Source organism: Paramisgurnus dabryanus, chromosome 5, assembly GCF_030506205.2.
Source record: "Paramisgurnus dabryanus chromosome 5, PD_genome_1.1, whole genome shotgun sequence".
Classification (NCBI taxonomy): domain Eukaryota; kingdom Metazoa; phylum Chordata; class Actinopteri; order Cypriniformes; family Cobitidae; genus Paramisgurnus; species Paramisgurnus dabryanus.
This window is the reverse complement of record NC_133341.1, coordinates 836,025-860,564: the sequence shown is the minus strand read 5'-3', so window position 1 is coordinate 860,564 and position 24,540 is coordinate 836,025. Positions and strand designations below refer to the sequence as shown.

The 24,540-nt window shown below is 41.2% G+C and overlaps 2 protein-coding genes across 2 annotated transcripts; both read left to right on the top strand.

Moving 5' to 3' along the window:
• The first annotated feature begins 142 nt into the window (after window positions 1-142).
• Window positions 143-12,352, top strand: LOC135774106 (uncharacterized). Its single transcript, XM_065283985.2, has 2 exons — window positions 143-3,854; window positions 4,290-12,352. Exons 1-2 carry the CDS (start codon window positions 1,913-1,915, stop codon window positions 8,960-8,962), a joined length of 6,615 nt encoding a protein of 2,204 aa, XP_065140057.1. The 5' UTR covers window positions 143-1,912; the 3' UTR covers window positions 8,963-12,352.
• A 151-nt stretch (window positions 12,353-12,503) lies between these two features.
• On the top strand, window positions 12,504-23,438 carry LOC135774643 (uncharacterized). The gene is made up of 2 exons (XM_073814789.1): window positions 12,504-14,940; window positions 15,376-23,438. The coding sequence occupies exons 1-2, from the start codon at window positions 12,999-13,001 to the stop codon at window positions 20,046-20,048; spliced, it is 6,615 nt and encodes a 2,204-aa protein (XP_073670890.1). The 5' UTR covers window positions 12,504-12,998; the 3' UTR covers window positions 20,049-23,438.
• The last annotated feature ends 1,102 nt before the right edge of the window (window positions 23,439-24,540 follow it).

Here is a 24,540-nt window from a genome sequence, read left to right as displayed (position 1 = left end):
AAAACCTTTTGTCAAGTCTATAGGATTGCATTGTTGCTGAGAAAATCCACAGATGTATGTGTTATACTGTTCTGTATTTGCAGATTGTGGGATTTGATTTTGTTTAACTAATGAATGCATTCAACCAATTCATGAACAATGGAGTATTGTTGTGTTGTTGAATAATTATGTTTTACATATTTACTGCCTACATTTCATGCTGATTGCTAAAAGTGTTAAAGTTACAAAGATGTCCAAATAAGGACTGTGGAAATTGATTTTGTTCCATTTTATATTTCTTTAATTAATCATTTTATTCTATAAACATTGTGTGTTTCATATATGCACTGAGCTATTATGTAAAAATGAGGTGTTTGTGTTTGAGAGTGGAAAGTTACCAGCTTTTGTATGTGTGTAAAAGCTACAAGGAGCATGTGCTGAGGAATTTACGCCTGGTATAGATCAAGATAAGAGAGAAGCCTGAGGGGGAAAAGCAAACCGGCAACTATTTTATTAACTAATGCTTTTATATTCACAGGATAAAATATGCCATGTATTTCTTACTTAATCAGTATTAATCATTGAATAATTGATGTAATAAAGATAAGATGTTGTCTTTGATAAATGTGTATTAACCAATGAAATGAAGGTTGCATATAGAATAATTTAATGGGGGCATGGCAGCTCAACCTTGAAGAACAGAATCTCCTGTGCTTGTTGTGTGTGTGTTTTCTTTCCTAACAGATGGGTTTTAATAATGATTAAAGTGTTTGCTTAGAAGTAGTATTGCAGTAAAAGATTTAATATCTGTTTATCTATCTAAAGAAGTTAATGTGTGCCTTATTCATTTAACCAATTTTACGAATAATGAAATGATGTCATGATATTGAAATATGTTTTACGTAATAATCACTTTCATCTTACAGCTTATGTTTTTTATAAATGAATGTTTTATTAATGATTTGTTTTTAAGAAAGCATTATAAACATGCTATGTGGAGTGGAGGAGTACTGGGGAGAAAGTGATGGACTGCATGGCTCTCAGGGATGAGAGGAGAACAGTTTGTTTCTTCTTTGTCTGTGTGTGATAGGCAACCCCCTCAGGAATGTGGTGATGGAATCTGATAAGGAGAATAGCCAGCTGGGGGAGGAGGATTCTGAAGAAAGAACGGCGATAAATACTCATGTTTTTGTTCTGAGCTGGGAGTTGGTCAAATCCTGCTGTAGGACTTGATGACCCGGCATGCTGTAACTTTTTCATATCTGATCAATAAATATTCAATTTAGATATTTGTGTCTTTCTCCATTGATGAACACGCTTTGGACACTTTAAAGTCCAACAATTGGTGACCGCCGACGTTCTTTGGAGGGAAAAGGAGATTAAGAGAAGTTTCGAATTGCCTAAGATCGAGTAAGGGAGGGCTCCATTTCAACACAAAAGACCGGTCTTCTAAAATAAAGGTAAGCAGAAACCTGTTATATCAAATTCTGCTATTGGGCATATACCAAATTAATTGTGTTGATAAGGAGATCCAAACTGAAAGTAATAAATAATTGAATACAAGATCAGATTGAAAAACTTAAAAGAATGGGAGTAATAAGTTTGGGTTAGAGGCCTTTAATGTACTAGACATTATAAAGTAATAAGTTTGGGTTTGAGTCCCTCGGGTTAAAGTCCCGTAAAGGTAAATTGTGGTTGGAGTCCATTAATGTATTAGACATTATAAAGTACCAACTGGGTTAAAGTCCCTCGGATGAAAGTTCCGTAAATTCTTTGTTTATTGTTTATTTTGCCTGGGTTGAGTTGTTCAAATTGATTTGCTGGTTTGAGTTGTCCAATTTGAGTTTTTGTGATTAATCGTGTTGGTGAAATTTTTATGTATTGCTTTGACATATTGCTGTGAAGTTGTTATTTTATGAAAATCATATGAAAGATGGCTGAATTTCAGAAAGAATGCGATGAATATGGTTGTTCATCAGTATATGTACAATGGCAAAAGGTGATTAAACTTATGATGGCCCAGACAGACCCAAGAGATGTTAAGAAAAGACAAAAAGAGGTTGAATTGGGCTGGAAAATATTGAGAGATGAGAATTGTTGGGAACCAGAAGAGAAAAAAAGGGTTCCATTAGCGCCGATTATTTTTGCTATGGAACAGAGAATTGTGCACAAAATCAATGAAGTGAAGGGTAAAGGTAAATGGTATAGAAAGGAAAAAAGGATTAAAGACTTAGAAAAAGAATTGAGAATGTGGACCAGAATGGCATTGGTAACAGCCGCGGCTCAGGCCATTAGTAAGAAGAAAGGGGAAGTTGACAGTGGTGCTGCTGCCAAGCAACAGGAAATAGAACTAGGAAGCGCTCAGCCAATACCCCCCGTTCCGCCCACAGCTCCGCCTATAACTCCTCCTAAAGTAAAACCACTTTACCCCTCCCTCCATACACCTCCCCCTTATGAGAAGGAATCTGTTGTAATTCCCATGCAGCAGCCAATGATGCAAGTGAATGGAGGTGAATTGGACATAGACATGGGGGAATTAAATGGTCTAAGGAATGAGTTAGTACAATTGAGAAACATAATTCTAAAACAAGACATGGCAAACAAAAGGGCCATCAGTGAAACAGGGAGTGCAAATAAAAGGGCTCTGAGTGAAAATAGTGTAACACAACTAGTTGACCAGAGTAATAATGGAGGGGAAAATAGTAGCAGTCACAGACACAATACTGATGATAAGGGAGGAAGTGACTCTGAAAGTGAAGATGGAAGTGTAGTTAGTGTTTCTTCATACAGGCGACTGGTATCAACACCAGGAAGACCAAACACGTTAACACTAGCTAATAACCCACACGAGACCGAGACTGAGGTAAACATGCCAATGGATGTGAAAATAGAGGGCAAAATGATCATAACACAGGGCTCACCTCCAATGGCAAGGGCATCTATACCACAAGGTAGTGGGCCAGGTAGACAGAAAAAGGGGTTAAGAAAGCCTGCAGGAGAACCATATGATGGGCCAGCGAGCAACACCAGATCCAAAGATAAGAGTAGGGTAGACGTAACAGTGGATGAGGTTTTCCAGGCATGGATGTTGGAACAAGAACAGTCAATGAGGTCAGAACAGCCAGCAAGGTCGGGCCCATATTCCCAGTTGGCCAGTAATAACATGCCTCTGATAGCTAAATCGGGTGGTGACAAATACCAAGCTTGGTCTCATAGTGATTTAACTGCCATTATGAGTAAACTCCCACCTATCACCAGTGGTGGCGGCAGATGGTTAAATAAATTAACCACGCTATGTCATGGCACAATGCTGGCTTTGGGTGACATCAGATGCCTGTTAGGTCAGATCCTGACCAATGCACAAGTAAAAGATTTTGAACAAAATGCCAATATAATATTGCATGACAATGACACGCCATATACCACTGTGAGCACTGTAATAGGCAAGGCTCTGAGGGTTCAGTTTCCTACTCCACCAACCGTATACCAAAATATTAAATTTAAAATCAAACCAGATGAGACAGGTGCAGCATATTATTTCAGATGCACAGCTGAATGGGAACAGCTAACTGAAGAGAACGGTATTAATAACCCGGTCACCAGGGATGTCTTTAGGTCAGCAGTAATGGCAGGGGCCCCACCCAGTGTTAAGCAGATCATGGAAAACAACCCAGACATCCCTGCAGCGACAAATGAGGTATGGGAGAGACATCTCATATATCATACAGATAGAGCCCTTGAAAAATCAAGTAAAGAGCTAGCTGAGGTAGATAAAATAAAAAATGAGCTCCTAAAACTGCAGCTGGAACAGGCCAAACAGGCAAACACAAAGAAGAAGCAAATGCTACAGCAGGCCCAACCAGACACCACCACAGGTACACCTAATGCACCACAAACTACCCAGTACCCAAATTCATATCCCAATGGCCCACAAGACCCATATACAGGACCACTGCATAGAGGAAACCCATGGGGAGGGTATCAACAAAATAGGGGAGGCCCAAGGGGTAGGGGTGGAGCAGGTAGGGGTGGCTATGGTGGAATTGGAAGGAATACATGTTATGTGTGTGGACAGGAGGGTCATTGGGGACGTGATTGTCCCATAACATGGTCACGGGCCCAAAATTCCAGTGCTAGCTCACACAATGGACCACCTGCAGGGGGATGGGGTCCCCAAAGAGGTGGGGCCGGCCGTGGAGCTGGTGGCTATGGCAGGGGGCCACCTAGACAGCACAACCTCCCACAACCAAATTTTATGGCGCCTATGCACCCAACATGGGGCCAAGGGGGTGGGGTGGAGGAATGACGAGGCACACAGGAAACCACCATGAGGGGAATGGCTGAGCCTCTCATGGAAATAGTGGTAAACGCTACACCACTAAAAGCTCTAGTGGACACTGGAGCTACATATTCCACCGTAACTAAAGGCACCATAGAGCCAAAACATCTTAGTAGTAAAACGGTGGATGTGATGGGTTTCTCTGGTGAAATTGAAAAGTGGCCATTAACTAAACATTTACCAACCACAGTAGCTAACCAATCTGTTTCACATGCATTTCTGTATTCCTCCAATGCACCTATTCCTTTACTTGGTAGGGACTTACTAATTAAATTGGGTGCTAGCATACTGTGTTCACCGGACGGTGTCATAGTTGGGTTTCCGGACGGAAATACCATAGATTGTTCATTGGGTTCAACAGAAACAGGAAACCAATGGATGCTAGTAGGGGGAAAATACAAGGAATTAGTTGACATCTACTGGGCAGAATTAGAAACAGACTGGGAAGATGAAATGTCTAGTAACAGTGTAGTGACCCTGTATAACACATATAAGCCCTGGATACAAGACATAGCCCTATTTCTACCACCTATAGACCCATTACATTGTACTATGTTTTATGACAGATTTGATACCATCACCTATGAGGAATTGTTTCAATCTATTGAGGGAACTAAATGGAGATTAGTGGGTAATGGCATTATGATAGGGAATCAGGGCGTGGCAGCTCCAATCATCTTAACAGAAGAACAAAAAGAATGGTATAAAATGGCAGATACAGCCGCACCACACATCTCACTTGCGTTACATCCAAATCATGAGGCTAGGGAACTAGGCAGCATGGTAAAAAGATTAATGGCTACCAATGATTGGATGGAGACAGATATGAAAGGGGTGTGGTTTTCCCAAAGGCAAGATGCTTATTGGATTAGGCAGCACACAGAAGACGTAGGTATTTTGAAGCATGAACAGCTACCTAGAAGCCATGGCAGAGAAAACACAGATGGCGAAGGGACAGAGGAGATGATAGGAAGTATGCCGCATGACTTATGGTCACAGGGCCCAACAGATGTAGGGTTTTGTAATATCACTCCTGTCACATTTAAACTATCTAACACAGTACCAGTGTGGGTTCCCCAGTACAGAAACAAACCAGATGCAGAAGAGGGAGTTAGGACCACAGTGGAGGGTTTATTGAGTAAACAAGTTTTAACTCCGGCAAGTTCTGAATGGAACACGCCCATTTTTCCAGTACCTAAACCCGGTACAGATAAGTATAGGTTAGTACATGACCTGAGAGCCATTAACAGTTTGGTGGAGACTGGAACACTGAATGTACCCAACCCATATGTTGCTTTATCAAATTTATCACCTGCACATCAGTGGTTTACGTGCATTGATCTAGCAAATGCATTTTTCTGCATCCCTATAGCTGATGAATGCAAACCATGTTTTGCATTCACCTATAGGGGGCGCCAGTACACCTATAACCGTTTACCACAGGGTTTTGTTTTATCACCTGGCATTTTCAATCAGGTATTACAAACTGAATTACGAAAATGTGAATTGCCAATGGGATGTGTGCTGATTATGTATGTTGATGACCTTTTGCTAGCAGCCACATCCATGGAAACGTGTATGGAGGTAACAAAACTTGTATTGCAACAACTACACAGGTCAGGGTTCAAGGTGAGCAGGGAGAAGCTGCAGATATGCAGACAATGCGTCACTTTTATGGGTAGGATGGTAACGGCACAGGGCTCCACACTGACACCACAACAGAGACAAAGCATCATGTCTCACCCAAGACCAGAGACTGTGAAGGACATGTTGTCATTTTTAGGCCTGACTGGCTTCAGCAGACAATATATACCCATGTATGTGTCTGCTACTGCACCTTTAAGAGCATTAGTGAGAGAACAGGGCATGAAAAACCTAAGGGCAGAGTTAATGTGGACCCCAGAGGCAGAATCAGCTTTCATTTCACTAAAAGCACAGTTGTCGCAGGCAGCTCATCTTAATTGTGCAGACTATGCCAAACCATTCATACTGGATGTATCTGAAACTCAAAACAGTGCCCATGGTGTGTTGTATCAGAAAACAACAGGGGGACGAAAGGTTTTGATGTACAGTAGTGTTTTGTTGGACCCCATTGAGCAGAGACAGCCAGCATGTGCTCGCTACGCGGCAGGGTTAGCCAAATTGATAACAAAAACATCTCATATTGTAATGGGTCACCCGTTGACCATTCTCACTACTCATTCTGTAATGTCATTTGTCAATTCAACTGCTTTCACTTTCTCACCTCTCAGGCAAAGAAAGCTGGCCAAGATTTTGGCTAGCCCCAACGTCACATATGTGCATGAAGGTGTTAACATGGCTGACTTAATCACTGAAGGAGAGCCTCATGATTGCATACCTTTAACTGAGAAAGCCAGCAAAATTAGAGATGGCCTCTTTGCAGTACCGCTGCCAACTCCCCCACCAGCAATGACATTGTTCACAGATGGTTGTTGTTTCAGGGCATCGGATGGTACATTAAAGGCAGGGTTTGCTGTGGTTGAACAGGTTGAGGGTGATTTTGTGACTAGAGTGAGTGGTAAATTGGAGGGTAAGCAGTCAGCGCAGAGAGCTGAAATGATAGCTGTAACCAAGGCCTTGCACTATGCTGGTGAAGAGAGGGTAACTATTTATAGTGACTCTGCATATGTGATAGGAGCTGTACATGTAGAGCTGCCTGTGTGGCAGAGATGTGGATTTGTTACAACAACAGGCCGGCCTATAACTCATGCTAGCGAAGCCAGAGACCTATTGCAGGCTCTGATGATTCCTGATGAAGTGGCTGTGGTGAAATGCCAGGGACATGATAAAGCAAACTCAGTTATTGCTCGTGGAAATGACGCTGCTGATTGCGCTGCCAAAAATGCTGCCGGGTACACAGCCACACAATTTGTTGTGACTTCAGACAAAACAAAATCAGACATATTACCACGTTTCACTCGTGAATACTTGATAAAGGAACAAGCTGGTTCCTCACCTGATGAAAAGAATGCTTGGAGAGACCATGGTGCTGTCCGTGCCAATGACGGCCTGTGGCAGGCTCCGGATGGGAGACCTGCCATGCCCATGTCACTCTGTGACTCATTGTTTAAACAGGTGCATACAGCGAGTCATGTATCTGACAAACAGATGTTACGTGATCTTCAGTATTGGTGGCATCCATTTTTGACGTCTATGGTGGCCAATTACATTAGATCTTGTGAAGTGTGCTGTGAACATAATGTGAAGCCCACTGTTAAGCCCCAGAGAGGGTATTTTCCAATCACAACAGGACCTGGGGATGAAATCATTATTGATTTCACTGACATGATAACTGGAGTAAGAGGGAAAAGATATGTTTTGGTGATCGTCGATTCGTTCACTGCCTGGCCTGAGGCCTATCCGGTAGGCAGAGAAGACAGCACAGCTGTCATCAAATGTTTGATAAATCATTACATTCCTAATCATGGTTTCCCCAGACGTGTAAGATCTGACAATGGAAGTCACTTCAAAAATGAACATCTCAGACAGGTTGAGCAGGCATTGGGTTTGACCCACAGCTTTGGGGCTGTTTATCACCCACAAAGCCAGGGAAAAGTTGAAAGGATGAATTTGACTCTGAAATTGAAACTTGCCAAAATCTGTGCACAAACAAAAATAACATGGCTAGATGCATTACCAATTGCATTAATGTCTATCCGTTCTTCTGTTAACAGGATTTCTGGTTTCACACCTTTTGAATTGTTTACAGGTCGACAGTTTCCAGGCCCAAGGAATGCCTTGGTGCAGGACCCAATCCTGCCATTAACTCATGCTGCTTATTTTGACAAACTAACTGCTCTGATCAAACATTTTTCCTGCCAGGCTATCAGACAACGGGACTGGGACAATGACCCAGCCCCTAGCCAGGCTGATTGGGTGAGAGTGAAGGTGTTTCGGAGGAAGTGGAACGAACCCAGATGGTCCAAACCGCTCAGAGTGACTGCCAGAACGTCACATTGTGTGCAGCTACAGGGAAAAGGCGAAACCTGGTTCCATCTCTCTTCTTGTGTTCCATGTGATTCTCCTTCTAGGTCTCTGACAGATACAGGGGTGGACCTGAGGACTCAGGTCCAAGAGAGGGAGAGTGTTGAAGGTGAAAGTGCTATAAGTGCTACAGAACAGAGAGAACAGAGAGAAACTGAACCAACAACATTGGTAACACCAACACAACATCAACAACAAAGTCAACAAACAGTTTGTAAAATTTTGTACAAAACAGGTGACCTTTTTTCCAGTCCAATAACAGAGCCTTTAGCACACTGTGTTAGTGCAGATTGTGCATATGGAGCAGGTATAGCCGTACAATTCAAGGCAAAGTACGGAATACAAAAGGTTTTAAGTCAGAACAAACACACAGGTGAATGTGCAGTTACCCATGAGGACGACGGCAGACTGATTTTTCATTTAATAACCAAACAAAACTGTACTGATTTACCAACATATGAGAATTTTACCCACAGCCTCAGATGTATGAGAGAGTGGTGTGAGAAAGAAAACATAACAAGTGTATCTACTCCCCGGCTGGGGTGTGGGTTAGATAAATTGGACTTCCATAAGGTGGTGGAGATCCTGACAGAAGTGTTCAGGGACCTGAACATCACAATTACGGTTTATTCATTGTGAATGTCATCTAAGTTTTAATTTTACTATTATTATCGTGTTACTTCCTTTTAATTTTGTATTAGTATTATCGTTTTACGTCTTTTACTATACTCCTACCTTTTATCAAGTATTAAGTTTAAGAGTGTTTTTTGAATTTAGCCAATAGGCATACGTGTATTTTTCCACAGAGATGAAGCTGTGTGGGAATTGGAAGGTTCTGTGGGCCCTAGGGGTTACAACTGCAATTATAATTATCATGAGATTCGGCATAAACTATGGAGGTAATCTGAAAAATGACAAAAGGTCCAAAACAACATCACAAGATCAGTGTTTAAACAGATATGGGGGAATTGAATTAAATTACATAAAAAATTCAAAGACATCATACACCTTTGATTTATGCAATGTGATAGACTGTGGAGGGAAGAATAGCTCATGGAGGGGATATGATATATACTTGTGTCTGGATATTATAACCACACTGTGGTGTCGGGAGCGAGGCTATGATGACAGATCATGGTGCCCAAGATGGAGTAGTGTAGTGGCTTATACGGGAACATGGGATCTCCTAAAGAGGACGGGTACAGATGGGGAAATGTGGGAAAACTTAAAAATACAAAGAGATTACAGTCCAGTTCAAAATCCTGTTACCATGTCAATAGGAGAGTGGAGCAGGTTACCCCGGGGAGGCACAGCTATGAGGTATGGGGAAAAGGAGGAGACCACTATGTGGTTGGTAATAGGTGCAGATGTAGATGGAACAGACCCTAAGGGTCTTATAAAAATAAACATTATAGAATCAGTAGAACCCAATACAATCGCGACCGCAGAACTGCCTGACCCGGTGGAAAAGAAACAAGCTAATGAAATCATTGAAATAGATTATACCAAACTAAAACCAGAAGACATAATAGAGATGGCCACAGGCTATGGGGAAACCAATTTATGGCTGGAATGGATCATTTCCACGGCCAGAGAACAGAAACTAGAAGATTGTGTAGGCTGTGCTAGAGGTAGACCGGTACTATATACAGAACCAGCTCCCCTTTACCCGGAAGACCCGTGGGGTTATGAGTGCATGCTAGCATTAACTAAAGAGGCCTCTCCAAAAAACTGCACGACCTTATCCTCAGTTTTTCCACCAATAGGTAATAACTCGAGAGCGGGACCATTTAGGCCCCATATAGCCAATTACACCTGTTTTAATTTCACCAGGACCAATCCAAAAATTAATCTGGGAACCATTGACCCCGGGTGGTGTAATATCACCTACCAAGACAATGGGTCCATGGTTGGAGGATGGGCCAGGTCAGGAATATATTATTATTGTGGGAGTCAAAGGTTAGTAACTAAAATCGAACACTCATCTAAAGGAACATGTGCCATGGTAAGGTTGGGGGCACCAATAGTTTTAATAGGAGGAAAAGCTGTGAAGCTCCAATCACAACCTAATGCCATTACTGCCAGACGACGTAGGCATGTTCTAGCTAAAAGAGCAGCAAAAAGAAACGTAGATTTGTCATTAAATAGTCCCACATACATCGATGCAATAGGTGTGCCCAGGGGTGTACCTGACGAATACAAATTAGCTGACCAGATAGCTGCCGGATTTGAAAATATCCCAATATTATCGGCCTTCTTTCCAGTTACCCCGAATAAAAACGTGGATAGGATCAATTATGTGCATTATAATGTTATGAGATTAGCGAACATGACCAGAGATGCGGTGGACGGCCTAGCAGAACAATTGGCACCCACTTCTCTTATGGCAGTTCAAAATAGAATGGCCCTAGATATGCTGTTGGCCGAAAAGAATGGCGTATGTCATTTATTTTCTGATTTTTGTTGTACGTACATTCCGAATAATACAGCACCGGACGGGTCAGTGACCAGGGCACTGGAAGGACTAAAAACTTTGTCCATAGAAATGCGAGAACACTCAGGTATTGACAACCCCATATCTGACTGGCTGGATAAAACATTAGGCAAATGGAAGGCAATAGTGACCTCAGTAGTAGTTTCCATTGGTGTATTCGTGGCCATCCTGGTGACCTGTGGATGTTGTTGTATTCCATGTTTTAGATCCCTGTGTAACAGACTGATAGTGTCTGCAATAGAGAAAAAAGAGAATAGTCCACCCCCATATAGCATGCCCCTATTAGGCCTACAGAACCTGGATGAGGATGAAGAAGAAAATATGTGACCTCTTTCAGAGGTCAAGAGAGGGAATTGTGGGATTTGATTTTGTTTAACTAATGAATGCATTCAACCAATTCATGAACAATGGAGTATTGTTGTGTTGTTGAATAATTATGTTTTACATATTTACTGCCTACATTTCATGCTGATTGCTAAAAGTGTTAAAGTTACAAAGATGTCCAAATAAGGACTGTGGAAATTGATTTTGTTCCATTTTATATTTCTTTAATTAATCATTTTATTCTATAAACATTGTGTGTTTCATATATGCACTGAGCTATTATGTAAAAATGAGGTGTTTGTGTTTGAGAGTGGAAAGTTACCAGCTTTTGTATGTGTGTAAAAGCTACAAGGAGCATGTGCTGAGGAATTTACGCCTGGTATAGATCAAGATAAGAGAGAAGCCTGAGGGGGAAAAGCAAACCGGCAACTATTTTATTAACTAATGCTTTTATATTCACAGGATAAAATATGCCATGTATTTCTTACTTAATCAGTATTAATCATTGAATAATTGATGTAATAAAGATAAGATGTTGTCTTTGATAAATGTGTATTAACCAATGAAATGAAGGTTGCATATAGAATAATTTAATGGGGGCATGGCAGCTCAACCTTGAAGAACAGAATCTCCTGTGCTTGTTGTGTGTGTGTTTTCTTTCCTAACAGATGGGTTTTAATAATGATTAAAGTGTTTGCTTAGAAGTAGTATTGCAGTAAAAGATTTAATATCTGTTTATCTATCTAAAGAAGTTAATGTGTGCCTTATTCATTTAACCAATTTTACGAATAATGAAATGATGTCATGATATTGAAATATGTTTTACGTAATAATCACTTTCATCTTACAGCTTATGTTTTTTATAAATGAATGTTTTATTAATGATTTGTTTTTAAGAAAGCATTATAAACATGCTATGTGGAGTGGAGGAGTACTGGGGAGAAAGTGATGGACTGCATGGCTCTCAGGGATGAGAGGAGAACAGTTTGTTTCTTCTTTGTCTGTGTGTGATAGGCAACCCCCTCAGGAATGTGGTGATGGAATCTGATAAGGAGAATAGCCAGCTGGGGGAGGAGGATTCTGAAGAAAGAACGGCGATAAATACTCATGTTTTTGTTCTGAGCTGGGAGTTGGTCAAATCCTGCTGTAGGACTTGATGACCCGGCATGCTGTAACTTTTTCATATCTGATCAATAAATATTCAATTTAGATATTTGTGTCTTTCTCCATTGATGAACACGCTTTGGACACTTTAAAGTCCAACAATTGGTGACCGCCGACGTTCTTTGGAGGGAAAAGGAGATTAAGAGAAGTTTCGAATTGCCTAAGATCGAGTAAGGGAGGGCTCCATTTCAACACAAAAGACCGGTCTTCTAAAATAAAGGTAAGCAGAAACCTGTTATATCAAATTCTGCTATTGGGCATATACCAAATTAATTGTGTTGATAAGGAGATCCAAACTGAAAGTAATAAATAATTGAATACAAGATCAGATTGAAAAACTTAAAAGAATGGGAGTAATAAGTTTGGGTTAGAGGCCTTTAATGTACTAGACATTATAAAGTAATAAGTTTGGGTTTGAGTCCCTCGGGTTAAAGTCCCGTAAAGGTAAATTGTGGTTGGAGTCCATTAATGTATTAGACATTATAAAGTACCAACTGGGTTAAAGTCCCTCGGATGAAAGTTCCGTAAATTCTTTGTTTATTGTTTATTTTGCCTGGGTTGAGTTGTTCAAATTGATTTGCTGGTTTGAGTTGTCCAATTTGAGTTTTTGTGATTAATCGTGTTGGTGAAATTTTTATGTATTGCTTTGACATATTGCTGTGAAGTTGTTATTTTATGAAAATCATATGAAAGATGGCTGAATTTCAGAAAGAATGCGATGAATATGGTTGTTCATCAGTATATGTACAATGGCAAAAGGTGATTAAACTTATGATGGCCCAGACAGACCCAAGAGATGTTAAGAAAAGACAAAAAGAGGTTGAATTGGGCTGGAAAATATTGAGAGATGAGAATTGTTGGGAACCAGAAGAGAAAAAAAGGGTTCCATTAGCGCCGATTATTTTTGCTATGGAACAGAGAATTGTGCACAAAATCAATGAAGTGAAGGGTAAAGGTAAATGGTATAGAAAGGAAAAAAGGATTAAAGACTTAGAAAAAGAATTGAGAATGTGGACCAGAATGGCATTGGTAACAGCCGCGGCTCAGGCCATTAGTAAGAAGAAAGGGGAAGTTGACAGTGGTGCTGCTGCCAAGCAACAGGAAATAGAACTAGGAAGCGCTCAGCCAATACCCCCCGTTCCGCCCACAGCTCCGCCTATAACTCCTCCTAAAGTAAAACCACTTTACCCCTCCCTCCATACACCTCCCCCTTATGAGAAGGAATCTGTTGTAATTCCCATGCAGCAGCCAATGATGCAAGTGAATGGAGGTGAATTGGACATAGACATGGGGGAATTAAATGGTCTAAGGAATGAGTTAGTACAATTGAGAAACATAATTCTAAAACAAGACATGGCAAACAAAAGGGCCATCAGTGAAACAGGGAGTGCAAATAAAAGGGCTCTGAGTGAAAATAGTGTAACACAACTAGTTGACCAGAGTAATAATGGAGGGGAAAATAGTAGCAGTCACAGACACAATACTGATGATAAGGGAGGAAGTGACTCTGAAAGTGAAGATGGAAGTGTAGTTAGTGTTTCTTCATACAGGCGACTGGTATCAACACCAGGAAGACCAAACACGTTAACACTAGCTAATAACCCACACGAGACCGAGACTGAGGTAAACATGCCAATGGATGTGAAAATAGAGGGCAAAATGATCATAACACAGGGCTCACCTCCAATGGCAAGGGCATCTATACCACAAGGTAGTGGGCCAGGTAGACAGAAAAAGGGGTTAAGAAAGCCTGCAGGAGAACCATATGATGGGCCAGCGAGCAACACCAGATCCAAAGATAAGAGTAGGGTAGACGTAACAGTGGATGAGGTTTTCCAGGCATGGATGTTGGAACAAGAACAGTCAATGAGGTCAGAACAGCCAGCAAGGTCGGGCCCATATTCCCAGTTGGCCAGTAATAACATGCCTCTGATAGCTAAATCGGGTGGTGACAAATACCAAGCTTGGTCTCATAGTGATTTAACTGCCATTATGAGTAAACTCCCACCTATCACCAGTGGTGGCGGCAGATGGTTAAATAAATTAACCACGCTATGTCATGGCACAATGCTGGCTTTGGGTGACATCAGATGCCTGTTAGGTCAGATCCTGACCAATGCACAAGTAAAAGATTTTGAACAAAATGCCAATATAATATTGCATGACAATGACACGCCATATACCACTGTGAGCACTGTAATAGGCAAGGCTCTGAGGGTTCAGTTTCCTACTCCACCAACCGTATACCAAAATATTAAATTTAAAATCAAACCAGATGAGACAGGTGCAGCATATTATTTCAGATGCACAGCTGAATGGGAACAGCTAACTGAAGAGAACGGTATTAATAACCCGGTCACCAGGGATGTCTTTAGGTCAGCAGTAATGGCAGGGGCCCCACCCAGTGTTAAGCAGATCATGGAAAACAACCCAGACATCCCTGCAGCGACAAATGAGGTATGGGAGAGACATCTCATATATCATACAGATAGAGCCCTTGAAAAATCAAGTAAAGAGCTAGCTGAGGTAGATAAAATAAAAAATGAGCTCCTAAAACTGCAGCTGGAACAGGCCAAACAGGCAAACACAAAGAAGAAGCAAATGCTACAGCAGGCCCAACCAGACACCACCACAGGTACACCTAATGCACCACAAACTACCCAGTACCCAAATTCATATCCCAATGGCCCACAAGACCCATATACAGGACCACTGCATAGAGGAAACCCATGGGGAGGGTATCAACAAAATAGGGGAGGCCCAAGGGGTAGGGGTGGAGCAGGTAGGGGTGGCTATGGTGGAATTGGAAGGAATACATGTTATGTGTGTGGACAGGAGGGTCATTGGGGACGTGATTGTCCCATAACATGGTCACGGGCCCAAAATTCCAGTGCTAGCTCACACAATGGACCACCTGCAGGGGGATGGGGTCCCCAAAGAGGTGGGGCCGGCCGTGGAGCTGGTGGCTATGGCAGGGGGCCACCTAGACAGCACAACCTCCCACAACCAAATTTTATGGCGCCTATGCACCCAACATGGGGCCAAGGGGGTGGGGTGGAGGAATGACGAGGCACACAGGAAACCACCATGAGGGGAATGGCTGAGCCTCTCATGGAAATAGTGGTAAACGCTACACCACTAAAAGCTCTAGTGGACACTGGAGCTACATATTCCACCGTAACTAAAGGCACCATAGAGCCAAAACATCTTAGTAGTAAAACGGTGGATGTGATGGGTTTCTCTGGTGAAATTGAAAAGTGGCCATTAACTAAACATTTACCAACCACAGTAGCTAACCAATCTGTTTCACATGCATTTCTGTATTCCTCCAATGCACCTATTCCTTTACTTGGTAGGGACTTACTAATTAAATTGGGTGCTAGCATACTGTGTTCACCGGACGGTGTCATAGTTGGGTTTCCGGACGGAAATACCATAGATTGTTCATTGGGTTCAACAGAAACAGGAAACCAATGGATGCTAGTAGGGGGAAAATACAAGGAATTAGTTGACATCTACTGGGCAGAATTAGAAACAGACTGGGAAGATGAAATGTCTAGTAACAGTGTAGTGACCCTGTATAACACATATAAGCCCTGGATACAAGACATAGCCCTATTTCTACCACCTATAGACCCATTACATTGTACTATGTTTTATGACAGATTTGATACCATCACCTATGAGGAATTGTTTCAATCTATTGAGGGAACTAAATGGAGATTAGTGGGTAATGGCATTATGATAGGGAATCAGGGCGTGGCAGCTCCAATCATCTTAACAGAAGAACAAAAAGAATGGTATAAAATGGCAGATACAGCCGCACCACACATCTCACTTGCGTTACATCCAAATCATGAGGCTAGGGAACTAGGCAGCATGGTAAAAAGATTAATGGCTACCAATGATTGGATGGAGACAGATATGAAAGGGGTGTGGTTTTCCCAAAGGCAAGATGCTTATTGGATTAGGCAGCACACAGAAGACGTAGGTATTTTGAAGCATGAACAGCTACCTAGAAGCCATGGCAGAGAAAACACAGATGGCGAAGGGACAGAGGAGATGATAGGAAGTATGCCGCATGACTTATGGTCACAGGGCCCAACAGATGTAGGGTTTTGTAATATCACTCCTGTCACATTTAAACTATCTAACACAGTACCAGTGTGGGTTCCCCAGTACAGAAACAAACCAGATGCAGAAGAGGGAGTTAGGACCACAGTGGAGGGTTTATTGAGTAAACAAGTTTTAACTCCGGCAAGTTCTGAATGGAACACGCCCATTTTTCCAGTACCTAAACCCGGTACAGATAAGTATAGGTTAGTACATGACCTGAGAGCCATTAACAGTTTGGTGGAGACTGGAACACTGAATGTACCCAACCCATATGTTGCTTTATCAAATTTATCACCTGCACATCAGTGGTTTACGTGCATTGATCTAGCAAATGCATTTTTCTGCATCCCTATAGCTGATGAATGCAAACCATGTTTTGCATTCACCTATAGGGGGCGCCAGTACACCTATAACCGTTTACCACAGGGTTTTGTTTTATCACCTGGCATTTTCAATCAGGTATTACAAACTGAATTACGAAAATGTGAATTGCCAATGGGATGTGTGCTGATTATGTATGTTGATGACCTTTTGCTAGCAGCCACATCCATGGAAACGTGTATGGAGGTAACAAAACTTGTATTGCAACAACTACACAGGTCAGGGTTCAAGGTGAGCAGGGAGAAGCTGCAGATATGCAGACAATGCGTCACTTTTATGGGTAGGATGGTAACGGCACAGGGCTCCACACTGACACCACAACAGAGACAAAGCATCATGTCTCACCCAAGACCAGAGACTGTGAAGGACATGTTGTCATTTTTAGGCCTGACTGGCTTCAGCAGACAATATATACCCATGTATGTGTCTGCTACTGCACCTTTAAGAGCATTAGTGAGAGAACAGGGCATGAAAAACCTAAGGGCAGAGTTAATGTGGACCCCAGAGGCAGAATCAGCTTTCATTTCACTAAAAGCACAGTTGTCGCAGGCAGCTCATCTTAATTGTGCAGACTATGCCAAACCATTCATACTGGATGTATCTGAAACTCAAAACAGTGCCCATGGTGTGTTGTATCAGAAAACAACAGGGGGACGAAAGGTTTTGATGTACAGTAGTGTTTTGTTGGACCCCATTGAGCAGAGACAGCCAGCATGTGCTCGCTACGCGGCAGGGTTAGCCAAATTGATAACAAAAACATCTCATATTGTAATGGGTCACCCGTTGACCATTCTCACTACTCATTCTGTAATGTCATTTGTCAATTCAACTGCTTTCACTTTCTCACCTCTCAGGCAAAGAAAGCTGGCCAAGATTTTGGCTAGCCCCAACGTCACATATGTGCATGAAGGTGTTAACATGGCTGACTTAATCACTGAAGGAGAGCCTCATGATTGCATACCTTTAACTGAGAAAGCCAGCAAAATTAGAGATGGCCTCTTTGCAGTACCGCTGCCAACTCCCCCACCAGCAATGACATTGTTCACAGATGGTTGTTGTTTCAGGGCATCGGATGGTACATTAAAGGCAGGGTTTGCTGTGGTTGAACAGGTTGAGGGTGATTTTGTGACTAGAGTGAGTGGTAAATTGGAGGGTAAGCAGTCAGCGCAGAGAGCTGAAATGATAGCTGTAACCAAGGCCTTGCACTATGCTGGTGAAGAGAGGGTAACTATTTATAGTGACTCTGCATATGTGATAGGAGCTGTACATGTAGAGCTGCCTGTGTGGCAGAGATGTGGATTTGTTACAACAACAGGCCGGCCTATAACTCATGCTAGCGAAGCCAGAGACCTATTGCAGGCTCTGATGATTCCTGATGAAGTGGCTGTGGTGAAATGCCAGGGACATGATAAAGCAAACTCAGTTATTGCTCGTGGAAATGACGCTGCTGATTGCGCTGCCAAAAATGCTGCCGGGTACACAGCCACACAATTTGTTGTGACTTCAGACAAAACAAAATCAGACATATTACCACGTTTCACTCGTGAATACTTGATAAAGGAACAAGCTGGTTCCTCACCTGATGAAAAGAATGCTTGGAGAGACCATGGTGCTGTCCGTGCCAATGACGGCCTGTGGCAGGCTCCGGATGGGAGACCTGCCATGCCCATGTCACTCTGTGACTCATTGTTTAAACAGGTGCATACAGCGAGTCATGTATCTGACAAACAGATGTTACGTGATCTTCAGTATTGGTGGCATCCATTTTTGACGTCTATGGTGGCCAATTACATTAGATCTTGTGAAGTGTGCTGTGAACATAATGTGAAGCCCACTGTTAAGCCCCAGAGAGGGTATTTTCCAATCACAACAGGACCTGGGGATGAAATCATTATTGATTTCACTGACATGATAACTGGAGTAAGAGGGAAAAGATATGTTTTGGTGATCGTCGATTCGTTCACTGCCTGGCCTGAGGCCTATCCGGTAGGCAGAGAAGACAGCACAGCTGTCATCAAATGTTTGATAAATCATTACATTCCTAATCATGGTTTCCCCAGACGTGTAAGATCTGACAATGGAAGTCACTTCAAAAATGAACATCTCAGACAGGTTGAGCAGGCATTGGGTTTGACCCACAGCTTTGGGGCTGTTTATCACCCACAAAGCCAGGGAAAAGTTGAAAGGATGAATTTGACTCTGAAATTGAAACTTGCCAAAATCTGTGCACAAACAAAAATAACATGGCTAGATGCATTACCAATTGCATTAATGTCTATCCGTTCTTCTGTTAACAGGATTTCTGGTTTCACACCTTTTGAATTGTTTACAGGTCGACAGTTTCCAGGCCCAAGGAATGCCTTGGTGCAGGACCCAATCCTGCCATTAACTCATGCTGCTTATTTTGACAAACTAACTGCTCTGATCAAACATTTTTCCTGCCAGGCTATCAGACAACGGGACTGGGACAATGACCCAGCCCCTAGCCAGGCTGATTGGGTGAGAGTGAAGGTGTTTCGGAGGAAGTGGAACGAACCCAGATGGTCCAAACCGCTCAGAGTGACTGCCAGAACGTCACATTGTGTGCAGCTACAGGGAAAAGGCGAAACCTGGTTCCATCTCTCTTCTTGTGTTCCATGTGATTCTCCTTCTAGGTCTCTGACAGATACAGGGGTGGACCTGAGGACTCAGGTCCAAGAGAGGGAGAGTGTTGAAGGTGAAAGTGCTATAAGTGCTACAGAACAGAGAGAACAGAGAGAAACTGAACCAACAACATTGGTAACACCAACACAACATCAACAACAAAGTCAACAAACAGTTTGTAAAATTTTGTACAAAACAGGTGACCTTTTTTCCAGTCCAATAACAGAGCCTTTAGCACACTGTGTTAGTGCAGATTGTGCATATGGAGCAGGTATAGCCGTACAATTCAAGGCAAAGTACGGAATACAAAAGGTTTTAAGTCAGAACAAACACACAGGTGAATGTGCAGTTACCCATGAGGACGACGGCAGACTGATTTTTCATTTAATAACCAAACAAAACTGTACTGATTTACCAACATATGAGAATTTTACCCACAGCCTCAGATGTATGAGAGAGTGGTGTGAGAAAGAAAACATAACAAGTGTATCTACTCCCCGGCTGGGGTGTGGGTTAGATAAATTGGACTTCCATAAGGTGGTGGAGATCCTGACAGAAGTGTTCAGGGACCTGAACATCACAATTACGGTTTATTCATTGTGAATGTCATCTAAGTTTTAATTTTACTATTATTATCGTGTTACTTCCTTTTAATTTTGTATTAGTATTATCGTTTTACGTCTTTTACTATACTCCTACCTTTTATCAAGTATTAAGTTTAAGAGTGTTTTTTGAATTTAGCCAATAGGCATACGTGTATTTTTCCACAGAGATGAAGCTGTGTGGGAATTGGAAGGTTCTGTGGGCCCTAGGGGTTACAACTGCAATTATAATTATCATGAGATTCGGCATAAACTATGGAGGTAATCTGAAAAATGACAAAAGGTCCAAAACAACATCACAAGATCAGTGTTTAAACAGATATGGGGGAATTGAATTAAATTACATAAAAAATTCAAAGACATCATACACCTTTGATTTATGCAATGTGATAGACTGTGGAGGGAAGAATAGCTCATGGAGGGGATATGATATATACTTGTGTCTGGATATTATAACCACACTGTGGTGTCGGGAGCGAGGCTATGATGACAGATCATGGTGCCCAAGATGGAGTAGTGTAGTGGCTTATACGGGAACATGGGATCTCCTAAAGAGGACGGGTACAGATGGGGAAATGTGGGAAAACTTAAAAATACAAAGAGATTACAGTCCAGTTCAAAATCCTGTTACCATGTCAATAGGAGAGTGGAGCAGGTTACCCCGGGGAGGCACAGCTATGAGGTATGGGGAAAAGGAGGAGACCACTATGTGGTTGGTAATAGGTGCAGATGTAGATGGAACAGACCCTAAGGGTCTTATAAAAATAAACATTATAGAATCAGTAGAACCCAATACAATCGCGACCGCAGAACTGCCTGACCCGGTGGAAAAGAAACAAGCTAATGAAATCATTGAAATAGATTATACCAAACTAAAACCAGAAGACATAATAGAGATGGCCACAGGCTATGGGGAAACCAATTTATGGCTGGAATGGATCATTTCCACGGCCAGAGAACAGAAACTAGAAGATTGTGTAGGCTGTGCTAGAGGTAGACCGGTACTATATACAGAACCAGCTCCCCTTTACCCGGAAGACCCGTGGGGTTATGAGTGCATGCTAGCATTAACTAAAGAGGCCTCTCCAAAAAACTGCACGACCTTATCCTCAGTTTTTCCACCAATAGGTAATAACTCGAGAGCGGGACCATTTAGGCCCCATATAGCCAATTACACCTGTTTTAATTTCACCAGGACCAATCCAAAAATTAATCTGGGAACCATTGACCCCGGGTGGTGTAATATCACCTACCAAGACAATGGGTCCATGGTTGGAGGATGGGCCAGGTCAGGAATATATTATTATTGTGGGAGTCAAAGGTTAGTAACTAAAATCGAACACTCATCTAAAGGAACATGTGCCATGGTAAGGTTGGGGGCACCAATAGTTTTAATAGGAGGAAAAGCTGTGAAGCTCCAATCACAACCTAATGCCATTACTGCCAGACGACGTAGGCATGTTCTAGCTAAAAGAGCAGCAAAAAGAAACGTAGATTTGTCATTAAATAGTCCCACATACATCGATGCAATAGGTGTGCCCAGGGGTGTACCTGACGAATACAAATTAGCTGACCAGATAGCTGCCGGATTTGAAAATATCCCAATATTATCGGCCTTCTTTCCAGTTACCCCGAATAAAAACGTGGATAGGATCAATTATGTGCATTATAATGTTATGAGATTAGCGAACATGACCAGAGATGCGGTGGACGGCCTAGCAGAACAATTGGCACCCACTTCTCTTATGGCAGTTCAAAATAGAATGGCCCTAGATATGCTGTTGGCCGAAAAGAATGGCGTATGTCATTTATTTTCTGATTTTTGTTGTACGTACATTCCGAATAATACAGCACCGGACGGGTCAGTGACCAGGGCACTGGAAGGACTAAAAACTTTGTCCATAGAAATGCGAGAACACTCAGGTATTGACAACCCCATATCTGACTGGCTGGATAAAACATTAGGCAAATGGAAGGCAATAGTGACCTCAGTAGTAGTTTCCATTGGTGTATTCGTGGCCATCCTGGTGACCTGTGGATGTTGTTGTATTCCATGTTTTAGATCCCTGTGTAACAGACTGATAGTGTCTGCAATAGAGAAAAAAGAGAATAGTCCACCCCCATATAGCATGCCCCTATTAGGCCTACAGAACCTGGATGAGGATGAAGAAGAAAATATGTGACCTCTTTCAGAGGTCAAGAGAGGGAATTGTGGGATTTGATTTTGTTTAACTAATGAATGCATTCAACCAATTCATGAACAATGGAGTATTGTTGTGTTGTTGAATAATTATGTTTTACATATTTACTGCCTACATTTCATGCTGATTGCTAAAAGTGTTAAAGTTACAAAGATGTCCAAATAAGGACTGTGGAAATTGATTTTGTTCCATTTTATATTTCTTTAATTAATCATTTTATTCTATAAACATTGTGTGTTTCATATATGCACTGAGCTATTATGTAAAAATGAGGTGTTTGTGTTTGAGAGTGGAAAGTTACCAGCTTTTGTATGTGTGTAAAAGCTACAAGGAGCATGTGCTGAGGAATTTACGCCTGGTATAGATCAAGATAAGAGAGAAGCCTGAGGGGGAAAAGCAAACCGGCAACTATTTTATTAACTAATGCTTTTATATTCACAGGATAAAATATGCCATGTATTTCTTACTTAATCAGTATTAATCATTGAATAATTGATGTAATAAAGATAAGATGTTGTCTTTGATAAATGTGTATTAACCAATGAAATGAAGGTTGCATATAGAATAATTTAATGGGGGCATGGCAGCTCAACCTTGAAGAACAGAATCTCCTGTGCTTGTTGTGTGTGTGTTTTCTTTCCTAACAGATGGGTTTTAATAATGATTAAAGTGTTTGCTTAGAAGTAGTATTGCAGTAAAAGATTTAATATCTGTTTATCTATCTAAAGAAGTTAATGTGTGCCTTATTCATTTAACCAATTTTACGAATAATGAAATGATGTCATGATATTGAAATATGTTTTACGTAATAATCACTTTCATCTTACAGCTTATGTTTTTTATAAATGAATGTTTTATTAATGATTTGTTTTTAAGAAAGCATTATAAACATGCTATGTGGAGTGGAGGAGTACTGGGGAGAAAGTGATGGACTGCATGGCTCTCAGGGATGAGAGGAGAACAGTTTGTTTCTTCTTTGTCTGTGTGTGATAGGCAACCCCCTCAGGAATGTGGTGATGGAATCTGATAAGGAGAATAGCCAGCTGGGGGAGGAGGATTCTGAAGAAAGAACGGCGATAAATACTCATGTTTTTGTTCTGAGCTGGGAGTTGGTCAAATCCTGCTGTAGGACTTGATGACCCGGCATGCTGTAACTTTTTCATATCTGATCAATAAATATTCAATTTAGATATTTGTGTCTTTCTCCATTGATGAACACGCTTTGGACACTTTAAAGTCCAACAAGATATGAAATTAATATTTAGTTTACTAATATTTAACTCTAGGACACTAACTTGCATAACAGTTAGCAGTAACTGTGATTTAGATTATTTAGTATAGCAGTCATAAAATGACTGGTTTCTTAAAATATTCTTGTAAAAATAAGTTATTAATCATTGCTATCATTGTATAATGTAGAAAATATTTCTCTGCTGTCATTATTACCAAACATTTTCTGCCATGTATGCCTCCAAACATGTTAATAATGTTAGGTATGATGAAAATTATACTTAAATATTATTAAATACATATAAATCTTTCACAGTAACTGTTGCACTGTAGAATAGTGGGTTAAGCAAAGGACATTGTATACTTGCACACAGCAGGCTTTCAAAAAAGTCAGCAAAAAATGGGGGGAATGTGCCCCAGTAAAGCTTTATGTCTATCGACAGAGAAATGAAGAAATCTTATGTTTCATCACAAAAATGTTGTCATGTTTTGTCAGGATTGTCTCATGCACGCGAAAGAAAAAAAACAAATCATTGTTGCATTCAGTGGCACTCATAATTTCTCTTATTTTCACCGGAAAAAATTTGGCTAGTGGAAATGCTGATTGGCTGGTAACTTTAGAAAGTTACCAGCCACTTTGGCTGGTGGTCAAAAAAGTTAATTTAGAACCCTGTATATATATATATATATATATATATATATATATATATATAAATTGTTCATATTATAATTTGAAAACAGAAGTGGAGATAATTAGATTTTAATTAGTTTTAATACGTTTTGATGATTTGATTATAAAATAAAATAGATATAGTACAGTAAATTCACAAAATAGTTTTTCATATAAACATAAACATCTAGGAGCAGTACTTTTAACCCAGTGAAACGCAGTGGTTTCTCGAGACCCAATGCTCGGCACATTTTGTATGATTCTCTCATCTGACACAATCAGTTCAGTTCATACAAATCTCTACTGATGATTAAAGTAGATTTGTTTAAAATAGAAGACTTTTGTATATGTGCAGAGCAGTGGGCCTCCAGAAATAACTTTGAGAACCACTG

What these genes read in the sequence shown, in the direction of transcription:
- LOC135774106 (XM_065283985.2), top strand. Translation starts at nt 1,913, where the DNA reads ATGGCTGAATTTCAGAAAGAATGCGATGAATATGGTTGTTCATCAGTA. An exon ending in CCAACCAGACACCACCACAG is followed by an intron (nt 3,855 to 4,289) that starts GTACACCTAATG and finishes AGGAATGACGAG; the next exon opens with GCACACAGGAAACCACCATG.
- LOC135774643 (XM_073814789.1), top strand. Translation starts at nt 12,999, where the DNA reads ATGGCTGAATTTCAGAAAGAATGCGATGAATATGGTTGTTCATCAGTA. An exon ending in CCAACCAGACACCACCACAG is followed by an intron (nt 14,941 to 15,375) that starts GTACACCTAATG and finishes AGGAATGACGAG; the next exon opens with GCACACAGGAAACCACCATG.